We start from the raw sequence: 20,928 nt of genomic DNA on the forward strand, positions 1-20,928 counted from the left end.
TGTGACCCTATTTACACGCGGAGAATGTTGAAAGGATAGTTTCCTTTGTACTGATGTTTCTGGTACTGTATGTGGTTTTGGTTTGAGATTGGGACATTAGGATATGAATATCTCCAACTGTCCAGTATTTTGTTACATCTACACCTGATCGTGTAAAATCGTTTTGTCTACTTCATAATAAAATCCCTATTCAAATAAATATTGACCCACTTAAATTCAAAAGTAAATCACTACATTCATTGCAAGCTTATTTGGAGATTGATTCTCGGAAATATAAATTACCCTAAAACAATAATTAAAAAAATAACCTTGCAAAGATGAGATTAAATTATTTAATATATTTCTTAACTATATTTTCAATAAACTTCAAATTTGGACTATCTCAATTAGATGATGATTTAATTTGTCCAAATGAAGCATTAACAGAATATTTAACAAATTTATTAGATATTTTATTTTCAAATGGATTAACAACTTTTGAACAATTATTAGTACATTATTCAGAAAATGATTTAGGATATGAATTTTTAAATGATTTATATAATTCAAATCAAAAATTAACTTTGTTAGTTCCTACAAATCAAGCTTTTAATGAAATTGGTATTAATAGTCCATTTATTGGATTAACTGAAGATCGGGGTATGGAATTAGGTGAATTACATTTACTTCAAGGTTTGTTCATTTTTTCGTTTTTCTTTTTTTGCGTTTTTGGTATATTCAAAAGGTATCATCGAGCTAATGATAAATAAAGGAGATTGGACTTCTGGATCATTACCTCAATTAGGACATGGTATTGCATCAACTTCACTTTTAATTGCAAATGAATTAAATCAAACTGATAGTAAATCAAATGCATATCAAGCTGTAACATTAGAAAAAGGAAATGATAATTCAATAATTATAGATGGTTGGTGGGGTAATTCAACATCTTGGAATGGTCCTTTAGATCTTAGTAGTTCAAATGGATTATTAGATAATTTAATGATTTTACCTATAGATCAGGTTAGTGAAAACAAGTTTTCCAACCAAATTTCATTAATCATGTCTTTGTCTTTGATTGCTGAATTTACTATTTTCGATTTAGGTTTTATCATTCCCTCCTTCTTTATCAACAGCACTTCAGTCACCAGGACTTACTAATATGTCTTCTGCTTTAAATGTTATTGGAAAATCTCAAGAATTAGAACAATTAACTGAAAATGGATTTACAATTTTCGTACCTCTTGATTCTGTTTGGGATGAAAATGTGAAAAATTTGATGACTGATTCAAATAAAGCGATGAAAATAATTCAAAATCATGTGAGTCAATTACGATTCTTTCTTAGAAATGGATTATTGAGCTGACGAGATGAGATCAAAGTATACTAGAAGTTATACATTGTTTTCACCTGGATGGACGGGATCTGATTCAATGATTTTAACTGTCGAATCAGGAGAACAATTGATAGTATCTAATAAGCAAGATGGATCCAATTCCGTTAAATTTGGTGATATCGAAGCTAATATTATAAGAAGTGATATCACCTTAAATAATGGGGTGATGCATGTGAGTGTACTCAATGAGCGTATTTGGATTTGACTGATTTGTTTGAAATTCAGATAATTGATAAAATCCTTTTTCCTACTTCATCCTCAAATTCAAGTGAAACGCCTACTTCATCTATACCTTCTACTGCTCAACCTACTGGTACAACGTCAGCTTCAATTCCTGATGGACAAGATACAGATAAAGATGGTGGAAAAGCTGTTATACCCGATGCATCAGGTTCAAGCTCAGCGTCAAAGAGTCAAGTATCTGTTCAATTACTGGTTTGCGTTTTTACCTTCTGGTTCATTCTCTTTCGATAACGAAATTTAGATATCGATTTCTTGGGAATAGGACATACGAGAACATGTAAATCATTTTGATTGTGTTTTGATATATGGTAAAGGATGTATGGAATTCGCTGCAAGATTTTTAGATTACATTTGTGACAGTAGCATTAAGCTATTGTGATGGGATGTGAAAATATTTGATGATTTGCCTAAGTCAATCAAGTCTTTTGTAGTGACATATACATAGTGACATTTGATCCGATTAAACATCAATTACATCTGGTATCCTTGGCTGGTATGGATCACCTCAATGATTACCATAAAACTATATGTGCAAAATGCAAAAAGATTGAGCATAGCCTTAATTGTCACATTTTAAAAAATTGCATAATATTTACAAATACTCAACAAAATAATGGGTGATAAGATAATGAATGATCTAATGATAAAAGAGCGAAAAAAACCTTAGCAAAACAAAGGTCAACCTATTCTCACGCTAAGAGAGACCCAATCAAAGTATCACACACAATGATGATTGAGAGTTTGATTCTGAATATAATTCTGGATAATATTTTCGCATCATATCCTTAATAGTGCTCTGTTCGAAGGTCTCACATTCCTCTAGTGAGTTCAAGCTATCTGCCGTTTCATTTAGTACCACCAGATTGTAATCCTGTTTAACCCTAATATAGTTATCGTCTGCAATCAAAGTAAGTTTTTTCTCAATATCTTCTTTGGAAACTTTAAGCAATTCATCTTGATTGTAATCGTAAGTGGATGGCCATCCTGTAGAGTTTCGTGAGTGATACACTTGTGTGATGGCTGTCTCAAGGTCGTTTAGTGTTATAATACATTTTTGGGTGTGAAATTTTACTCTTGCCGTATAGAGATCAGCGTATCTTTCCCACAGCTTTCACGGTCGCTAAGCATTATTTCAGCTAGCCTCTCAGCTGTAGTGTATCGTATTTCATTCCATTGTTTTTCGATATTCGAAAATTGGGAGGTTGGACACTGAACGTTGATTTGTTCTCCTAAAAATTGTACAGGACAATCAGTATTGATTGTGGGAATGAGAGGAAATCTCTAACTCCTTTCAGAGGTAAGAATTATCAAATGAAACGCAGCTTACCAAATTCGTTGTAAGTCGACATGTTAAAAAAGTGATTGCTTGCTAAATTGAATAGTTGTGAATCGTAATAAAAGTTGAATGATATAAAACAAATCAAGACAGTTGTTGCTTTGTCTCGTTTATATATCTTTTTGTCGAGTAGCTTGAGCATTGTGGGAGTTTTACAAGAAGTCATAATAGTAAAAGGAAGGGTTATGACGTTTTTCAAAACCTTTGATCAACATTTTTGAGCAGTTGTTTTCGTCTCATATTAAATGAAAGGAAATATATGACGTCCTCCACAACCTTTGTTAGCTAGGATTCAGCTTCATAATGACGATGTATAAATCCTTTCGATGTTATTCTTTTACAATGAGAATATGCGTTTTATGTGAAAGGTTTTCGATATGTGTATTGAGTTTGTATGATGACATATGACCTTCCATATATGTAAGTGAAGCGAGGTTGGTATTGCATCAACAGAAAGTATTGGACGGTGCATAGTAGATAGAGAGAATATGAATTTGTAATATAGTTGAACCCCAATATATGATAATCAAGGATGAATTGATGCTTCTGACTTTCATCCTCATATATAATGTCGCTTTGACCCACCACGTGATGATATTATCGATATACACTTTTGATCTCTGGTTACGCGCCTCGTGTCTTGTGTGCACAGCATTCAGACCATACGAAGAACATTAATTCAATGTAACGGATTAAGCTGTGTATATAATTGGAATTGCTTAAATACAATAACATCGTGTTGACATTAACGTCGATACCCCATCATACCTTGTATCTAGTTTTGCTAAGTATCGACGACGGACGACCCGGCGAGCTTGTAGAAAGGAGGAACCTGAAACTTCAAGGATAATTTGATACAACGGATCATTACCGGATCAAAGCATCGCGTCTTATTGCCAGTGTTTGGTTTCAACGCGATCAATTCAATAGTCGAAACCATCAATTAATACTCGGACTATCGCAGTATCTAAATAAAGAGGATTGAACGCGGTGTCATAGATACTCTGACTACCGCGTTGACAGGCTGAATAAATCTACTGGAAACAATCTCAACCTGATTGTGTCACAGCAACCTTCTATATTAGAAGAACTCAAACCCCTAGAAAACTCCTCCGGCAGCCATTCAAGCGATAAACACCCATCATGGCGATACGCTTCCGAAATGCTACTCCAGGTACTCTTGTCTGCTTGATAGCAGCAGCTCTATTAGCAGTGGTTTCCTTCAACACACCTCTTCTTAAATCGCTAAATTTCCTGAAAGCAACTTATAGCTCTGGACAATATAGTGGAGAGATAACCTTGGGGACTTTGGGCTTTTGTCATACACTAGATGGAACTTCGACTTGTACGGGACCTCAGGTCGGTTATGAATTTGGTGAGCTTGAATTCTTTCCATCCTGTCCTTTCGACAAATAATTGACTTACCATGACCCGTCTCAGACCCTAATGATGTATTTGGAGTTACTATTTTCGACATTCCAGAAGCAATAACAAAATATCTCACATATGTCCTCATCCTTCATATCGTCGCTTTAGCTTTCGCCGTTTTATCCGTTCTATGCGGTTTACTTGCTCATTCACCAACTTTCGCAATATGTTGGGCTACAACAATGGCCTCTCTAGCTTCCGGCATCACACTTCTGGCACTGATTTTCGACTTGGCAATGTTCTACATTGCAAGAGCACGTATAAATAACGTATCTGGAGCTTCGGCTGATATAGGAATATGTGTATGGTTGACATTAGCAGCATGGATTATATTAGCTCTAAGTGGATGTTTCTTCGGTATAGGAAGTTGTTGTGGTGGATGTAGAGGTAGAGATGAAGGTGGTGATCCAAAAAGAAGAAATAACAAATATGATAATAATGGAGGGGAGGAAGATTATAAAATGAGAATGATGGCAATTGATAATGAACGTCAAAGAAAATTAAAACAAGAACAAGGTTTACCTTCTTTCCAAGAATTAGTAAAAGATGATGGAGAAGATAAATACCTTATAGAACCTCAACAACAACAACATCAAGGAGGAGGTTTAAGAAGAGATGGAAGTGTACTTCAAGGTGTTGGGATGGGATATGGAAGAAGATCGAATAAATCTCCAGCGAATGATTATAATAATATACCAGGAGGTTGGGGTGGAAATAATGGATATCAGACTATTGCCGCTCCTCCTCCTGTAGCTAGAAGGTTGTCGGATACAACGAGTGCTGGAGATTTCGTAGGTGTAGGAGCTGGTGGAGGAGGAGTAGATCGACCTCCACAACAACAACAACAATATGGAGGAAATAATGGGTATTATGATGAGCCATATGGAAGTGGCAATGACCAAGGACATGGAGGATATGGAGGTCAAGATCAACATCGTACGTATAATACAAGCTCTTATCAAACCCCTTCGCAAACAGCAATCTATCGACTTGAATCGCACATAAACCCTCAAAGTCAAGTGAGAAGTCAAACATTGTACTGATCAAATCTATTTTATTTCCTCAACTAGACCAAGACCCATACAACCAAACTAGCTATAACGACCCATACTCTCAGCCTCTACACGATCAATATAATCAACCTTCTTCCTCGTATCAACAGCAAGACGGGTATAATCCATATTCCGATCCTTATAGATCATCTTCCACCCAACCGTATAATAACGCAGATACATATCCTCCTCAAGTACCAATAGCAATGCCTACACCGGGTATACAATCATCTCGTTCACCTCAACCTCAAATTCAAAATGCTTATGATACTTCTTTCGGATCGACAGATTCACATTACAATGATCCTGGACCACAAGTTAGAGATGCAGATCCATACGATGGTTATGATGATGGATTAGGAGCAATTGGAATGGCAGTAACAGGTAATAATAATACAGGAAGACATGAAAGAGATTATACAGGTCAAACATTTGGTCAAAATGATCAAAATAATGGAGGTTATAATGATAATCAAATTCAACCTTCTTATAACCTTAATGATAATTTGCATCAACCTTCACCTCAACATCTTATCAATCCTACACAAAGTAATTTATTAAGATCACCTATTTCTCCAATTGATAATCAAAGACAAGATATAATTGGTACATATAATACTGGATATGAAAATACTCAACAACCTATAAATCAAGATCAAGGATCAATTAGACCTCCAAGTTATTCTGCAGGTGATTATGCTCCTGCAGGTGGTAGTCAGAATAGAAATGAAAAGAGTTCTTATAGGTATTAAATGAAAGTAAAAAGAATGTAATTATAGATTTGATTTTTTTTGTATGTATGAGTAGGATAGATTATCAACTATGGATGTTTCAAGAATGTCATGCATTCTTATTATAGTCTTGCAATGTGCATGGAATATCATATAAAACATACGACGTAGTTTAGAGTACTTTAATTGATGAGTGCCACTTTGGTAAGGTGAACGAGAAGTCACTCCACGCGTCACACCTCGAATTGTATCTAACAGTTGAATTATCATTGTTGTTCTGCTTTTACAGTCAATATCAATATTCTTCTGTATATCAAGTTAATCATCGTCTCAATCTCTGCGCACTCCGTCTAGTGACTATCGAAATACCAAGCAGGTGAAACTTAGCTTTTCTTTTGTCAATCCGGACTACTGGAGTCAAGATGTTGAATTATATAATGCTTGTTTCCCGACAAGGTGAGTTGGTTTACTCTTTACTCCTATTATCACAATTTGGCAAAATCACTTCTTGTCTGGGTCTTTGGTTGATACAATGAGACTTCGAACAATTGCTGATAATTCATATTACGCGATATAGGAAAAGTTCGTTTAGCTAAATGGTTTCAAACTTTACCACCTAAAACAAAAGCTAAGATAGTCAAAGATGTTACACAATTAGTATTAGCTAGAAGAACAAGGATGTGTAATTTTTTAGAATATAAAGGTAATTTAATTTCATTAACCTTTTTGATAAAAGCCATCGAAGAACATTTTGCTTATTTAATCTAAAATTTGATTTTATACAGATACTAAAGTTATATATCGTCGTTATGCTTCTTTATTCTTTATAACTTCAATTTCAACTGGAGATAATGAATTAATTACTTTAGAGATTATACATCGTTATGTAGAAGTATTAGATAGGTATTTTGGTAATGTGAGTTTTTTTTTTAAAATTTTTTCCAAAATTTAAAGAGAAACTTTCCTTATATATCTTTAAATCTTCTTGCCTTTATAGGTTTGTGAATTAGATTTAATTTTTAATTTTCAAAAAGCTTATGCTGTGAGTTTTATCAATTACAATTCATAAAATTTCATCTTAATTTCCATATCATATTGAATATTGAAAAATGATGGAAAAAAAAATTAATTTCGAAAAATAATTTAATTAGATTTTGGATGAATTAATTATTGCTGGAGAATTACAAGAATCTTCTAAAAAAGCAGTATTAAAAATTGTACGTTTTCCTCATTTTTATTCTCATATCAAACTGTATTATACTGATAATTATAAATTGAATATAGGTTGCTCAATCTGATGCTATTGAAGAAGGTGAGTCACTTTCAAATGGATTAAAAGAAGGTGGATTTGTATAAGTACCCTTTCGTAAAGGGGTGAGTTGGATTTAAGAATTTCCACTTGAATCAAGCAGGAAAATTAAGATCGATTACTATGAATAATGGACTTTAGTTCATATTCAGAGGCTGATTTCATTGTATTGATCACAGCTGAGGTGTCGGAAGATTCATTAGCTAGATTAGGTAGTTTGACTAGATCATAGTTTCCATCTTTAATAAGAAAAAGATAGTGTATAGACAAGTTGAGATATGTCGTAGAAATTGTATCATATGTATAATATTGCATTACACCGAAAGGTTTTGACCAAATCCAAGTGATTTTTGAAGCCAATCGTGTGGAGGCCAGTTAAACAAGATGCCTTACATACATACATTGAGGACATACAACAAGATAAGCGATATCAGAATACTCTATACATTGCCTGAGGTTCGGATCAACCTCCTTATTCCGACTAATGATCTATCTATACAGTCTGTTATTGCGGTATCACCTTGTCAGTTGAGGAGGACTCTAAGTATATTAAATAAATTCAATCGTATAGAAAAACTCACATCATCATCATAATGCCATCTAGTTAATTTCGGATTACTTGGTGCACTTCTAACATATCTATCATTTCCTTCTGGCCTATACCAAATTCACATTATCAGTTGAAATCCCAGAATGGAGACTTTGATACTAACCTTGATTTCTTCTTATTTGAAGCTAACATTGATTGCATCGTTATGCAAATCGCAACAGCATTTAAAACAGGTGACCATTCATTACCCAATATTGAAGCGCATATGTGACCATTAGAGTATACGTGAGGATGTAGAGGTGGTTGATATTGATCATTCGCCAAGAAAGTCACCTAAAGTAGATGCGGAAATTGAAATCAGAAACATATTGCGAAATGGAACGAATGGGAGTTATGAGGGCATACCTCGGGCACATCTATAGGATATCTATTTCCAAATTTCATCCGTAAAGCAAAAGTCTCACCCTATTGACACATGACAGTATCAGCTTCTTTACTGCGAGGTTCAGTTTTTGATATGAATCTAACCTTATATATCGTTTCCTCTCCTAAAACTGATATCAAGAAAATCCATTCTTGCAAATCATCCGCTGAAAGCAGTACAATTCCCTCGGGCGTTCCTTTACCTTGAATGTCGGCCAGCTCTTTCACTATAGCAGGAAGGATCAGTTTAAATTTCTTGTGATATAAAATAGAGCATGCTGATAGCTGAACCCACTCAGACGTTTCGTAGCTAGACCTGACATCTCCGTGCACCGGGCAACCTTCACCTAGAAGATGTGTTGAGGGTTAAAAAGATAAATCCAGAATTCGAAGGGATGAATCAGACAGGATTGTACCGAAAGATCTTCCGAAATGAATTTATGCCCTATCAACGTCTATACCAAGAGCAATCAGTGGAGTCAATGCATCTAAGAAAAGGTATACAGCAGGATATAAATTGTATAAATTACAACGCACAGACAAGTGGCCATACATAACTCTGTTTTGACTGGAGGCCCCGCTAAAGCTGCCACGTGAGCACTATATTGAATTTGCTTCCGCTCATCTCAAAGGTTTAGATATTCACTGATTATTCGGTTCAAACAACTTCAACCTTCTTCTTGCTTTTCTTATACGTACATCCATACAATTTGCTCTCCTGACCAGCTGTACCAATACGAGGCTTATAGCGACCTTTCGGAGATTCACTGACCATATCTATTCATAACAAAAATCAATATGTTACCTGAGGGAACTCAAAAAGAGCAAATCGTTGTTGATCTTGAACCTGGATCTGAATGGAGGTTTGAGTCGGAAGCAGATGAGAATATAGCTATAAGGGTGAGTCGGTCATTACTACTTTGCTTGGTGTATTTGAATGGGTGCAATTGGTTGAAAGGATTGATGAATTGTCCTTGTGAGTGATTTCGACTCTCATCACCTATAAAAACAATAAGCTGATGTCCGTTTTGTTTTCCCCCTAATTGGTATCCTCTCAATTCTGTCATTATTGGTCACACTCGTTCTCTGCCCCTGTCATGTATCAGATCTTTGTTTGAGCAATGTGATGTCATGAAGTGAAAGCTGCAATGAAGTTGCTGCTGGGTTCGCACACTCTTTTCATTGCGATGAGTTGCAAAGTCAGATGTCCCGAATACACACATATCTGTCGCTTCCGCTTCATGAAGTAATTTTGGTACAGGCTGGCTGAGGGTATGATAGTACTTACAACTGGATCTTGTACTGACATCTAACCTAATGATCCAGGTTCTCTCCCATGAACCAGTATTTATCAACTCTGAAGAATTACCCCTCGCAACATGGTACCCCATACACCGATATACGAAAGGAGCTATATATTCTCCAACCCAAGCAAGAGTGGAAGGTGATTTTTATCATTGTATTGCTCTCAGGCTCAAAGACGATACTAACTTTCTCGCTTAGTCACATCCTTACCAGCCTCGCAATATACATCAACATCAACTATACATCCTCAACTTCTTAACGTCCATCTCGCCTTGGAACGCACTCGTTTATTAGCTAGAAGGTACTTACTAAGCAGTATAACCAATGCAGAGGGTATTCAGAGGGGACCTAGAGTGATGGTAATGGGTCCACCAAGTTCAGGGAAAACTACTATAGTGAAAAATCTAGTCAATTTAGCGTTGAGTAGTGGAATGGGTTGGACGGTTGGAGTAGGTGGATTGGACCCGTCAAGTGTGAGTATGTCATAATTGCCACCATCATAACACAGCTGAGACTGATTTCTCAAAAGCCATCCAATTTGATACCTGGGACTTTATCCCTTTCGACTCCTTCTCATCCAATACCTACTCACCATCTAGCTCATCCTTTCGGATCGCCTCCAACTTCTACACCTTCAAATACACTCTCAGCGGATATCCCCACCATCGGATGGTGGTTAGGCGGATTGGAACCTAGTAACAAGAATGCGGAGGTATGGAAAGCCTTGGTTGATAGAATGGGACAAGAGTGGAATAAGCGATGTGAGACGGATAAGACGGGTAAGTGGATCGCATCGATTTATCTACCTCGGATACGGTCATCTGACCCCATTTCATGAATAGCTTTAGCGTCTGGTCTGATCATGGACACTTCAAGTGCATTCACAAATCCTCTATTGGCTACGAAGAAAGATGATCCAAAAGCTAGGTACACTCTGGTCTCTCAGGCTGTAGATGCATTTGATAGTAAGTTCAGCTTCTTCGTTTTGGATCGGGTCCCGGTTGCGATTTTAGCTTACTTGTGAATTATTAGTCGATACGATACTGGTAATAGGACATGAAAAGTTACATATTGATTTATCTAGATTGCCATCTTTACAATCGAAAGGAGTCAACGTAGTTAGAATACCGAAATCAGGAGGAGTAGTTGATTTAGATGATCAAGCAAGAGAATTAGTACATTCTTTTCAAATTCGAAGTTATTTCTATGGAGAACCTCCTTTACCTATTGAAATATCTAACTTGATGGGTAAGATGGTTGGAATTGATGGATCATTAAATCCATATAGTTTTCAAATTGGTTGGGAAACTTTAGTTGTATTGAGAGTTGGAGAAGGTTAGTTTATCCCTTTCATTTGTTGTTCTCCCAATTGGGAATTTAATAATACTAAAATGAATATATTTAGAAAATTCTGCACCTTCATCAGCTTTACCACTTGGCTCATCACGTACATTATCACCTACTCGACTTACTCGTGTTGATCCTTCAGGTCCAGCTCATGTTGTTAGATTACTTAATACCGTTTTAGCTATAGTTGATATCAAGCCTGAAGATCGTATCAAGAGTGATAAGAAACCTAAGATCGAAGAGGTCAAAACTGAGGGCGAAGAAATTGAAGGACAAGAAGAAGAAGAAGAAGAGGAAGATATGGAAGAGGTTCCATTTGTTGAAGAGATAGGTACAAGGGAGGTATTAGGTTTTATCGTTATGTATGTGATCACTATATTTCAATAATATAGGTTGACTGATTATTTCAACTTGCAGCACTGCTATCGATGCTCAAAAGAAGAAATATACAATACTTTCACCTAGTCCTGGTAAATTACCTTCTACAGTTGCTATAGCAGGTTCGATAGAATGGGTGGATTCGGCTTAATTAAGACGATAGTCAATGTAGGATTATCATATTATCAATATTCATATACAATACATAATACAGTAGCATGTTGTCCAATCTATGAACGATATATCAAATTCGAATTCAACTTTAAAATCTACAAAACGAAAATGTTCATTCTTGAGAATTCTCTGGCCAAGGGAAGTATTTACATTGTCAATGTAGCAGTTACAGTTTCAATTATAATATGCTCTATAACATTTTTACTTTGATTTTCATCATTACTACCACCACCAAAATTTCTAATAATTAAATATAAAATAGTGAAAATTATAATACTAATTAAAGAACAACCTATAGTAAATTCTAATCTTTCTCCTAAAAGAAAATTTTATAAAAGTATATTAATTAAAAACATTTATATGTCATCTTAATATTTTCATCAACTTACTTTTTTCAATCTCTTTAGGAGTTTCAATAATTTGAATTTTAATTGATTTAGGAGGATTTTCTTGAAATTGAAACCAAGCTTCATCTAAAATTGAAATATATTTATCTTGATTTTTTTTATTTGATTGTTCATTCAAAATTTGTAATTTAATTCTTTCTGAAGGTATTTTAGATAATTCTGAGAATCCTCTTTTAACATATTCAATTGTATCCTAATAAAAAAAAACCCTTTAAAATTCAATTTTCGTTCTGAAAAAGAAAAGAAAAAAATTCAAAAGATTTTAAAGTTAACTTACTTCTTTTGTTTTACCTAATATACCTAAAGCTTCTTCTTTTTTACCATTTCTATTTAAGTAAGTATATGTAATATTATGAATTTTCATTCCATTATTGGAAGATGAACTCCCATTCACTATAGGTAGTTGAGGTGGATAAACTGGTAAATTTTCTTCATCATTTGATGTTTCATATTCATCTTTTGATGACCATAAAGGTAAATTTTCTTCTTGATCTAGTTTATCTGATTTATATTGAGGTAATAATGACATGATGGTTTGGTATCAATCTTAATGTTGGTATGATTTATAGAAGTGATACTAAATTGAAATGCGAAGTGACAAAGCAAATGATAAAATGAGAAATGACATTTAAGTATCGGTTGATGCCAAGAATTGAGGAGCTGTGCATTCCTCACAAGATAAGCATGTTACAGGAACGTTATAGGTAAATTAGCTCATAATATCACGTTAAACACGTGCGGCCGATCATCGCGGAGATTTATGCACCGCATCTCATTTTGACGTATCCTGTCAATGCAGATTATTGAAAGTGACAGAGTGAATCAAACTTATACTAGATACATAAGACTGCAACGGACAACCAAGAGATGATGAAGTACAAACGCAGGAAAAGTACAACGTTATGAATGAATGTGACTGAAGCAAAAACAACATTTTACGCTCCAAGGATGAAATACAATATGAGAACAATAAACATTACAATTATGATAGAAATGACAAAACATATAGAGGTTTTCCTGTTTTCTTCTTCTTTAACATCTAAGACTTTATCTCCAATTTTGATCTTCAAACATTTGGGTAAAGAAATTTCATTTTGAATTTGTCCACCTACAACTACAGGTAATAAAGAAGGATACATAGTTTGTTGCCAAACTTCATCAAATATTCTAACCCATCTTTTTTCTATTAATTTATAAAATTCAATTCTATTAGAAGGATATTTAGCTAAACTTGGAAATCCTCTTTTAACAATTTCGATTGTTTCCTTCAATAATTTTTTTTAAATTATATATTAGCTAAAAATCCAAAAATTACATTCTTAAAGTCCAAGTTGAATGTGATATAATATGCTCACTTGTTTTGTTTTACCTAATAAACCTATTGCTTCATAATCATCATTCCAATTATTATGTAAAAAATAAGTTATTTCCCTTCTATCATTATTATCATCATTTAAATTACCATTCGCTTGAGATTTTGATTTTGATTGATCAAATTTAGGTGGATAAGCAGGAGGTGAATTTTCTTCTTCATCTTGATGCGTATTTTCAACGACAGATGACCATAACGATACTGATTCTTCCTCGTTAGGCTCTTTCCGTTGATATGTAGGAAGCAATGGCATCTTCGTTACCATGTGTAGAGTATAAGTGTAGATGTAAAAGACAAAGATAATGAAAGTGAGAATAAAATATAATAATGTAATGTAACGTCTTTTGCCGGTTCTCACTGCATACGCGCGACAGTTTAATGCAAGTGGCAACGGATTACCCAACATCTCCTATTTTGGAACACATATGCACGCAGCATGATTCAAAGTACGAGTAAAGCTGTAAAAGTGATAGATGATTATCTACCTCTGCACAGTATCTGCGTAATATATTGTGGAAGAAGTGGTTGCAGACGCAATGTGCTGCAAATTCAAGATTAACAACCGAATCTAGTAACGTTACATCCTAAATAAATGACTACAAAGATGAGACTATGGTACGTGTTTATGATAACGAGAAAAGGCAAAACTGGGATATGATCACCCTGCTGACTCTTAGTCCAGATAACCCATGGCAGCCAGAGCAATCATAATAGGACCACCTATCCATAATGGACTGAAAATACCAGCAATAACATAAATATTAATCCACTTCTCACGGTTTTCTCCTGCATCACAGTATTTACATCAGTTCGTAGACCTTTCGGTAGGATGCAAATCAGTTCCAAAAGCAAACTCACTTCTTTCTTCATCTCCAGGTAAATCAGCAATTTGTACTCTTAATCTAGTTGGAGGATTATTTTTAAATCCAGGCCAAGCTTCATCAAATATTTTTGCCCATTTATCACCTTTTACTTTACCATCTGAATCAATTTCAACCGGTGATAAAAATTCAATTCTATGAGAAGGATATTCAGATAAATTAGAAAATCCTCTTTGAACAATAGCGATTGTTTCCTACATAAAAAACAATTATTCCATTAGTGGCAAAACCAAAAAGGAGGAAATAAAACAAACTCACCTCTTTGGTATTTCCTAATACACCTAAAGCATCTTGTGAAGATCCTTTAATTGGCCATCTAGGTACAAATGTATATGTCACATTATGAGTTGTGGTTCCTGATGATTCTCCTACTCTTGGTGGATAAGCTGGTAAATCGTCATTTTCATCGGTAAGAAATGGGAGTGATTCTTCGTCCCCTTTCTTATCTCGTTTGTATTGTGGCAGGAAAGACATCTTTAGGTATATAAGTGTTTATGTATGTATGTAAACGCAACAGAAAGATGAAAAAGAGAATCAGCAATTGAGGTGGCGAAGTTATTGTTAGTACCGCACTGCTGCGTGGAGATGGAATTTGATTCCGCATTTAAACCCCATTACGAAATTTGGTAATATCTATAAGGAATTACCACCATCGGAGAATTGATTGATTACTTATACGGTTAAAATCTGAGCCGGAAGCTTGTCTAGATAGTGAAACATCCACTTGATACCGAGTGAATAAAGATAATTTCTCACTCGACTCGGTTTCGACTTCTTCAGTCGAGCGCCCACATTTGATACCGAGTGCATTCGAAATCAGTACTATCGATCCACAAATCAATCAAATTTATTTGAGGCTCGTCTGTCTTGCCACACCAGATACCCAACCCGGACTGTCAGTAAGGATGACTTCATCACCGACTGCTTCTCAATCCTCTTGGTCACTCATAGATGAGGAAGAGACAAACATAGCTTCCTCTTCCACATCCACTTTAGATCATAACATTCAGCCCGCAATTGGTCCTACCGCCTTGCCAGACCTGGATGAGAACGACATACTACGTTCTCGAATATCAGATCTTGAACTTAAAAATACTATTTATGAACAACAAATAAAAGAACATGAATATACTACATTTAATCAATCCGAGGAAATTGCGGAAATTAGGCAAAGATTAAACGAGCTTGAAGATGAAAGGATATATATCTCTGCAGGTTTAGATCCAAGTCGTAAAGAATTGGAAAGTGACATTCGAAAATTGGAATTAAGTATAGGAGAAGAAGGAGATAAAACACGTAACGAAATGTTAATTGAATATAAAAAACATCTTAAATCAAATGGAGAAAATATAGAACCCTCAAAAAAGGATTTTGCAGAATTAGAAGTAATTTCTTCTAATCAATCGAAAAGAATTAAGGAATTAACTAATCAATTAAATCAAATGAATGACGAAAATTATCAAAAGGAATTACTTAATTATGAATTACAATATATAATCCAATCAATTGAAATTGTACATATTAAAGTAAATAATGAATTGAAAGAATTAGGAATTGAAAATCATAAATTAGATAATTATATACATTCAATAAATAATATTGAAAAAAGATATAAAAAGAAATTAGAAGAAAGAGGAAATCAATTAAAAGTAGAATATGAAAATAAGCAAAATGATATTAAACTTGAAAATGATAAAAATTTAGAATTAAAGACTAAGAATAAAAAGACGGAAAAGGAGATTAAACATTTGAAGAAGAATAATGATAAATTAAGTAAGATTATTGAGAAAGTGAAATCTGAAAATGACGACATGACCACTCAATTGGAGGAGTCACAAGTTGAAATTGATCGTCTAAAGGAGGAGATCAAAGACAAGTTGAAGATCGTTGAGAAATGAGCTGAGAAAGGGTTTTGATGGATCTGGCATTCAGATGAAACCGTCAATCTGGCAATTTTAGCATCATAAATGATTTGTATGACGAGGTAGTGTCTTTTAGCCGATATGAAGTAACACTTCAAAGGATATCACAGTACGCTCTGATCGCTTCTCAGGGCTACTGGGGTCCTTTCTCGGTAATCAATCAAATCAAACGACTCCCTTTCGTCGTATACTCACTTTAACCTTATTTCAACCTTATTTGATGATCAAAGAAAAACTAAAAAGCGTGTGATGTGAAAACACGACTTCCTGACAATGACCATCAAAGAAGCAATCACCTTCAATTTCCTTTAATCGCTCTTCTCCTTCCATCACGTTCAAAAATATACATACAGAAGTCTCACTTTAAGTTCGGGACAGAAGTTCTCTTTCAAACTGTGCGTAATTTGTCACCGTATTCTAGTCTCCGAGAGGAAGCTCATGGCAGACAGATTCATTAGTGACCTTCTTGTTCCCCACAGAATTCCATGGGTTCGCCGGACGTTTTCGAAAACTTGTTGAATACCATGCCGAAGGAATGGAGCTTTATAAAGATTTGTTCCTGCTCCAAAATTTCGGAAGAGGCTAAAGGCGCCGTCAACATTGACAAGCTCTTCCAAGAGGCCTTCGCCATCATCAAAGAAGAGATAGAGTTCTTCCACGGTGACATCAAGCAGCAATTGTTTCTCCCTCTCATGGGATTGCTGCGTTCGAGTGGGAACAGGGCCTCTTCCCTTAGCGAATACGTGTGAGTATTTTCTTTTGCGCTGTTTGTTCGGTACAAGCTGATAACTGTTTCATCACAGGTTCAAATATGGACTCGCTTTTGATAACCTGATCCTCGCCCATCGCAACGCCGACCTGCTCGAATTCTTCATCGGGACGGAAGCTGAACCATCCAGAAAGCTGCTCGCCGCGTTCCGGTCATGCTTTGTCATGTCTGTCTTCTCCACAAGGCCCAGCACATTCGCAATGATCCTGATGTGCTTGAATTTCCGCCATTTTCGACAAATGATAAAAAGTGAAGAATCTTCAAGCAGCAGAAACGCAATCTTCCTTCCGAATTGTGCAATGTCGAATCTGTCCACAGCCCTCCAACTTTCATCGATCGCGGCGATATCATGTACCACTCACATGATACCAAAGCAATCATCCATCGTAGCCGCCAAGGAGGAATCAATCGCAGCAGCTAGAAGGAATCGCAGGATGGGTCCACCAAACATGTAAGTAAGCGATGATTAATAAGCGCGTCTTAACCTCTACTTTTCTAGTCTGCCCTCGTGCTAAGTAAGCTAGCTGGACTCGATCACGATTCACGGTCCCTATCGTTTACATATACTACCGTTGAATTCTAGACATACAGAGCGATCATGACATGACACGACACTTTATGTACAGTACATACAAGTATTAAAGTGAAAAATGTATACAGTAATACAGTAAAGATATTCACACCGAGAGTCACAGTTCTTGGGTAGTTCTTCGATCATTAGCTGACTCATTCTGCCGCTCTCATCCATTCCTCATCTAGTTTTCTTTTTTTCTCGGTGACCTTTCTCTGATATTCGTCTTCATCCCACTTTCTCTTCATGCCTTCAACTACAATATTCAATCGCTCTAAAGCAACTTTCTGAAGTCTCTCGTTGTTTACTAGTCCGGGTGATTCATAGGTCAAAAGTCCTATCACCTTCAGTTTGAAAGGTATATCGGCTCGAGGCTGCTGTTGTCTCTTAATTTCAGTCAATTTCGAATTATGCTTGTTTTGAAGGACGTATAAGCTGTCTTTGAGGGTTTTTACCATTTCTTTGTGTTTCTTGATCTCTCTACTATGTTCAGCTTGCGCAGCATTCAATGTGTCTTGCTGATCAATGATAGTCTCTTTACTGATTTTAAGTTCAGTCTCAACATTTTTCAATCGGGCTTGAAGGTCTTTGTTCTCTTCCACTAGTTTGAGGTTCTCTTCCAGTTTGCCCAGATTAGTTCCCATAAATTCTACAGAGCTTGAGCTATTCTCTGAATCTGAGAAATCGCCATTCTCAGATTGCTCTTCCTCGCCATCCTCCAAGTTCTCTTCCTCGTCATTCTTGGAATGCCGTTCTTTGTCGTTTTCATGTGATTCTTCCCTGTCATGCTCAGAAGGCTTTTCCTTGTCATGTCCTGAAGGCTCATCCTTGTCTTCCTTTCGATTGACATCATCACTTCTCTTATCAATGATGTCAGCCCCACATTGGGCGGGAATGGACGGAGGACTCTGGACTAGTCGAGTTGTGGGATAGTCCGAGGGCATATGATATCCGTAGAAGCGTATACCGTTGAAGAAACATGACCCACATTTCTTGACGTGTTGCAATTTTCGTCCCGGGATTGTCGATACAGGTTTGTTCTGGATAGCCAAATTCGGTGGATGGTTGTGGGGTTGAGATTGTGGATTTCTACACCGTCCTACTGTGAATCGTCCTCTGGCCGGATCATCTAGTGGGCTAAAACTTCTGATGTAAACGTAGTGTTGACAATCGCTTTTGTACTGCGAACCACGATTTCGAGTACCCTGATGCTCGCCGGAATGATTGCATTTCAGAAACACAAAGTTTCGTTGGTTAGGCAGTCCGGAACTGCTCAAGATATATTTATACCCTTGTTTTTGGGCCCATTCGTCCAAATCATGATGAATTTGCCAGTAATCTTTGTTTTCTACTAGAATGCGGAGTTCCTCGAGGCTAGGTGCTTTGCTGATTGAGGTTGAAGTCGAAGTTGAGGTTGAAGTTGAAGTGGAAGTTGAAGTGGAACTTGAGGTAGAGGTCGGAACTCCGTGTGCCGTAGTCATTCTTCTGATAGCGTATGAAGAGCTGTGCCGTTTCCGACGACAACGAGTAGGAAAGAAGGGCGGAAGATGGTTCTAATCGATCCCTTTGCTCGAATGCTTCGAATCTGAAGAGAGGTGAGATGTCTATCTGCTTAGACAATTGGCGCTGTCAGCCGTCTGCCACTCGCATAGTGCTTCTCGAGCCTGATTGGAAATTAAGATTGTGCGGAATTCGATGCTACGTACTACAGAGAAGACTCACTGGGTATTCTGATGGTGGTCACTTGATTTTCCAGAGAGTCAATCGAGAAGCAGATGGTTGTGTGATTGGGCTTGTTGTATAGTCGAGATCAGGAGTGCTGTGTTCACAGGAGATTAACCATCATACGTCAGATTGATGCAATGTTAGCGGTGAAGTCATAAAAGGAAAAGGAAAAGAAAAAAAAAGAAAATTGTATTGAGAACATTGATCTGATATATCAGCAATCCTGGTTGGCGAAAGGACTGATGGGAAAATTGTATTTTGAAAAACGATCAGATGCACAGATCGCCTCATATTCCTATCAACCGCTCAACGGTCCGTGCGGGAGAGTAAAGATGATGTCAACTGTCTGTAAGGCATACATTAAGATACATTCGAATTTGATTTACTTTCCTTCCTTAAATCTTTTCTCCTCTCATCCTCAAACAAGCTTGAGGCAGCACAAGCTTATCATGGCACCTTTAGCCGAAACCGCCCAAGTAAGTTATACCAATGCTGTTCCTGAGATCCTGCTAATTATAAGAACGACTTTCCAGAATGTCGATCAGACGAGCGATCGTCCAATCGAAAGTCAGCTTATATCCCAAGCCTCAATAGCTTTTCAACAAGAGTGTTTCTTCAATTCAGAGTTCGTCCGAATACACAAATCTATCGTTGAAGCCGAACATGTGAGAAGGGAGTATGTCCTTAAGCAAAGAGAATACGCCACTTTAAGTGCCGCATTGTACAACTTACAATTCGCATCTGAGCAAGCGGATATTTTGGGTGCACCTTTACCTCAAGTCCTCCAAGATCATATCAAAGAAGCAAAGGAAAAGCTTAAACTTCTCGAAGAATCAACTAGACAACTCGGACTGAAATTACCTGACATAGATAAATTGGAAACTCAAAAAGTAGGTTGTTTGATATCTCGTCAGCTCTTTCAGATATCGTTGAAACTGATCTTTCCAAAACCTACAAAGGTGGAGATTGAAAATCAACAAGCAGAAATCAAAGCTATATCAAAGGAGCTTGAAATGGTTAGAAAAAAACAGACTGAACTGGAAAAGAAGCTCAAGCTAAAAGAAAAGCAACTTAGTAAATTACAAAAGGTAGAAGCAGAATTTAAAAACACCAATGCTGATCTCTCGGCCGCTAAGATTGTTATGAGCCAAGATCAAGACGATCTAGTGAATAAAAATACCGAAATTAACAAACTCGAAAGAAAGATTCTCGATATCGAGAAGGAAAATACAGGAATGAAACAATTGATCGCTGATGTAAACGATCTGTTAGAAAAGAAAAATCAACCCCTCCCAACGGCAACTCAGGTATTGGAAGATATACCGCATGAATCGAAAGTAGAGAGTCAAAGATTGACAGGAGCAGATCAAAGAGTGAAACCCACTAAACAAGACTACTATACTCTCTTCGATAAGCATCATCGTCAAACTGTTGAGCTTGACCAGCTGAATGAAATACTAGAAGACATAAAGTTCACCATTCTTAAACTAGAGGGCGAGCCAGAAGACATCTGATTCAGATGATGTGGGATGTACTTACTATCATGAATGAGGAATGACTGCCAGGCATTACCATTTACAGAAACTATTGCTCGTGTTCGAAATTTGCGTGAGATCTGATTGTTCATATC

At 36.4% G+C, this 20,928-nt stretch overlaps 12 protein-coding genes across 12 annotated transcripts; 7 read left to right on the forward strand and 5 right to left on the reverse strand.

The window, feature by feature from the left end:
• Positions 1-317: 317 nt before the first annotated feature.
• On the forward strand, positions 318-1,849 carry I206_105609 (uncharacterized protein; the record flags this gene model as incomplete). The annotated part of the gene is made up of 5 exons (XM_019155237.1): positions 318-672; positions 752-1,002; positions 1,085-1,300; positions 1,362-1,547; positions 1,601-1,849. 5 exons carry the CDS (start codon positions 318-320, stop codon positions 1,847-1,849), a joined length of 1,257 nt encoding a protein of 418 aa, XP_019011391.1.
• Positions 1,850-4,097: 2,248 nt separating this feature from the next.
• On the forward strand, positions 4,098-6,186 carry I206_105610 (uncharacterized protein; the record flags this gene model as incomplete). The annotated part of the gene is made up of 3 exons (XM_070203157.1): positions 4,098-4,329; positions 4,395-5,318; positions 5,453-6,186. The coding sequence occupies 3 exons, from the start codon at positions 4,098-4,100 to the stop codon at positions 6,184-6,186; spliced, it is 1,890 nt and encodes a 629-aa protein (XP_070059258.1).
• Positions 6,187-6,587: 401 nt separating this feature from the next.
• I206_105611 (uncharacterized protein) lies at positions 6,588-7,706 on the forward strand (the record flags this gene model as incomplete). Its single annotated transcript, XM_019155235.2, has 7 exons — positions 6,588-6,621; positions 6,743-6,868; positions 6,951-7,081; positions 7,163-7,207; positions 7,317-7,382; positions 7,450-7,477; positions 7,654-7,706. 7 exons carry the CDS (start codon positions 6,588-6,590, stop codon positions 7,704-7,706), a joined length of 483 nt encoding a protein of 160 aa, XP_019011389.2.
• Positions 7,707-7,998: 292 nt separating this feature from the next.
• Positions 7,999-8,770, reverse strand: I206_105612 (uncharacterized protein; the record flags this gene model as incomplete). The annotated part of the gene is made up of 5 exons (XM_019155234.2): positions 7,999-8,131; positions 8,188-8,357; positions 8,430-8,489; positions 8,553-8,674; positions 8,743-8,770. The coding sequence occupies 5 exons, from the start codon at positions 8,768-8,770 to the stop codon at positions 7,999-8,001; spliced, it is 513 nt and encodes a 170-aa protein (XP_019011388.2).
• A 475-nt stretch (positions 8,771-9,245) lies between these two features.
• Positions 9,246-11,628, forward strand: I206_105613 (uncharacterized protein; the record flags this gene model as incomplete). Its single annotated transcript, XM_019155233.1, has 8 exons — positions 9,246-9,347; positions 9,774-9,891; positions 9,951-10,225; positions 10,282-10,531; positions 10,595-10,717; positions 10,785-11,087; positions 11,158-11,461; positions 11,517-11,628. The coding sequence occupies 8 exons, from the start codon at positions 9,246-9,248 to the stop codon at positions 11,626-11,628; spliced, it is 1,587 nt and encodes a 528-aa protein (XP_019011387.1).
• Positions 11,629-11,797: 169 nt separating this feature from the next.
• On the reverse strand, positions 11,798-12,587 carry I206_105614 (uncharacterized protein; the record flags this gene model as incomplete). Its single annotated transcript, XM_019155232.1, has 3 exons — positions 11,798-11,967; positions 12,041-12,251; positions 12,336-12,587. The coding sequence occupies 3 exons, from the start codon at positions 12,585-12,587 to the stop codon at positions 11,798-11,800; spliced, it is 633 nt and encodes a 210-aa protein (XP_019011386.1).
• Positions 12,588-12,993: 406 nt separating this feature from the next.
• I206_105615 (uncharacterized protein) lies at positions 12,994-13,683 on the reverse strand (the record flags this gene model as incomplete). The annotated part of the gene is made up of 2 exons (XM_019155231.1): positions 12,994-13,323; positions 13,414-13,683. 2 exons carry the CDS (start codon positions 13,681-13,683, stop codon positions 12,994-12,996), a joined length of 600 nt encoding a protein of 199 aa, XP_019011385.1.
• A 420-nt stretch (positions 13,684-14,103) lies between these two features.
• Positions 14,104-14,785, reverse strand: I206_105616 (uncharacterized protein; the record flags this gene model as incomplete). Its single annotated transcript, XM_019155230.1, has 3 exons — positions 14,104-14,216; positions 14,289-14,505; positions 14,570-14,785. The coding sequence occupies 3 exons, from the start codon at positions 14,783-14,785 to the stop codon at positions 14,104-14,106; spliced, it is 546 nt and encodes a 181-aa protein (XP_019011384.1).
• A 431-nt stretch (positions 14,786-15,216) lies between these two features.
• I206_105617 (uncharacterized protein) lies at positions 15,217-16,209 on the forward strand (the record flags this gene model as incomplete). Its single annotated transcript, XM_019155229.1, has 1 exon — positions 15,217-16,209. One exon carries the CDS (start codon positions 15,217-15,219, stop codon positions 16,207-16,209), a length of 993 nt encoding a protein of 330 aa, XP_019011383.1.
• Positions 16,210-16,757: 548 nt separating this feature from the next.
• I206_105618 (uncharacterized protein) lies at positions 16,758-17,457 on the forward strand (the record flags this gene model as incomplete). Its single annotated transcript, XM_019155228.1, has 2 exons — positions 16,758-16,978; positions 17,037-17,457. The coding sequence occupies 2 exons, from the start codon at positions 16,758-16,760 to the stop codon at positions 17,455-17,457; spliced, it is 642 nt and encodes a 213-aa protein (XP_019011382.1).
• A 271-nt stretch (positions 17,458-17,728) lies between these two features.
• On the reverse strand, positions 17,729-19,054 carry I206_105619 (uncharacterized protein; the record flags this gene model as incomplete). Its single annotated transcript, XM_019155227.1, has 1 exon — positions 17,729-19,054. The coding sequence occupies one exon, from the start codon at positions 19,052-19,054 to the stop codon at positions 17,729-17,731; it is 1,326 nt and encodes a 441-aa protein (XP_019011381.1).
• Positions 19,055-19,747: 693 nt separating this feature from the next.
• Positions 19,748-20,812, forward strand: I206_105620 (uncharacterized protein; the record flags this gene model as incomplete). Its single annotated transcript, XM_019155226.1, has 1 exon — positions 19,748-20,812. One exon carries the CDS (start codon positions 19,748-19,750, stop codon positions 20,810-20,812), a length of 1,065 nt encoding a protein of 354 aa, XP_019011380.1.
• Between the last annotated feature and the right edge of the window lie 116 nt (positions 20,813-20,928).

Source organism: Kwoniella pini, chromosome 7 (genome assembly GCF_000512605.2).
Source record: "Kwoniella pini CBS 10737 chromosome 7, complete sequence".
Lineage (NCBI taxonomy): Eukaryota > Fungi > Basidiomycota > Tremellomycetes > Tremellales > Cryptococcaceae > Kwoniella > Kwoniella pini.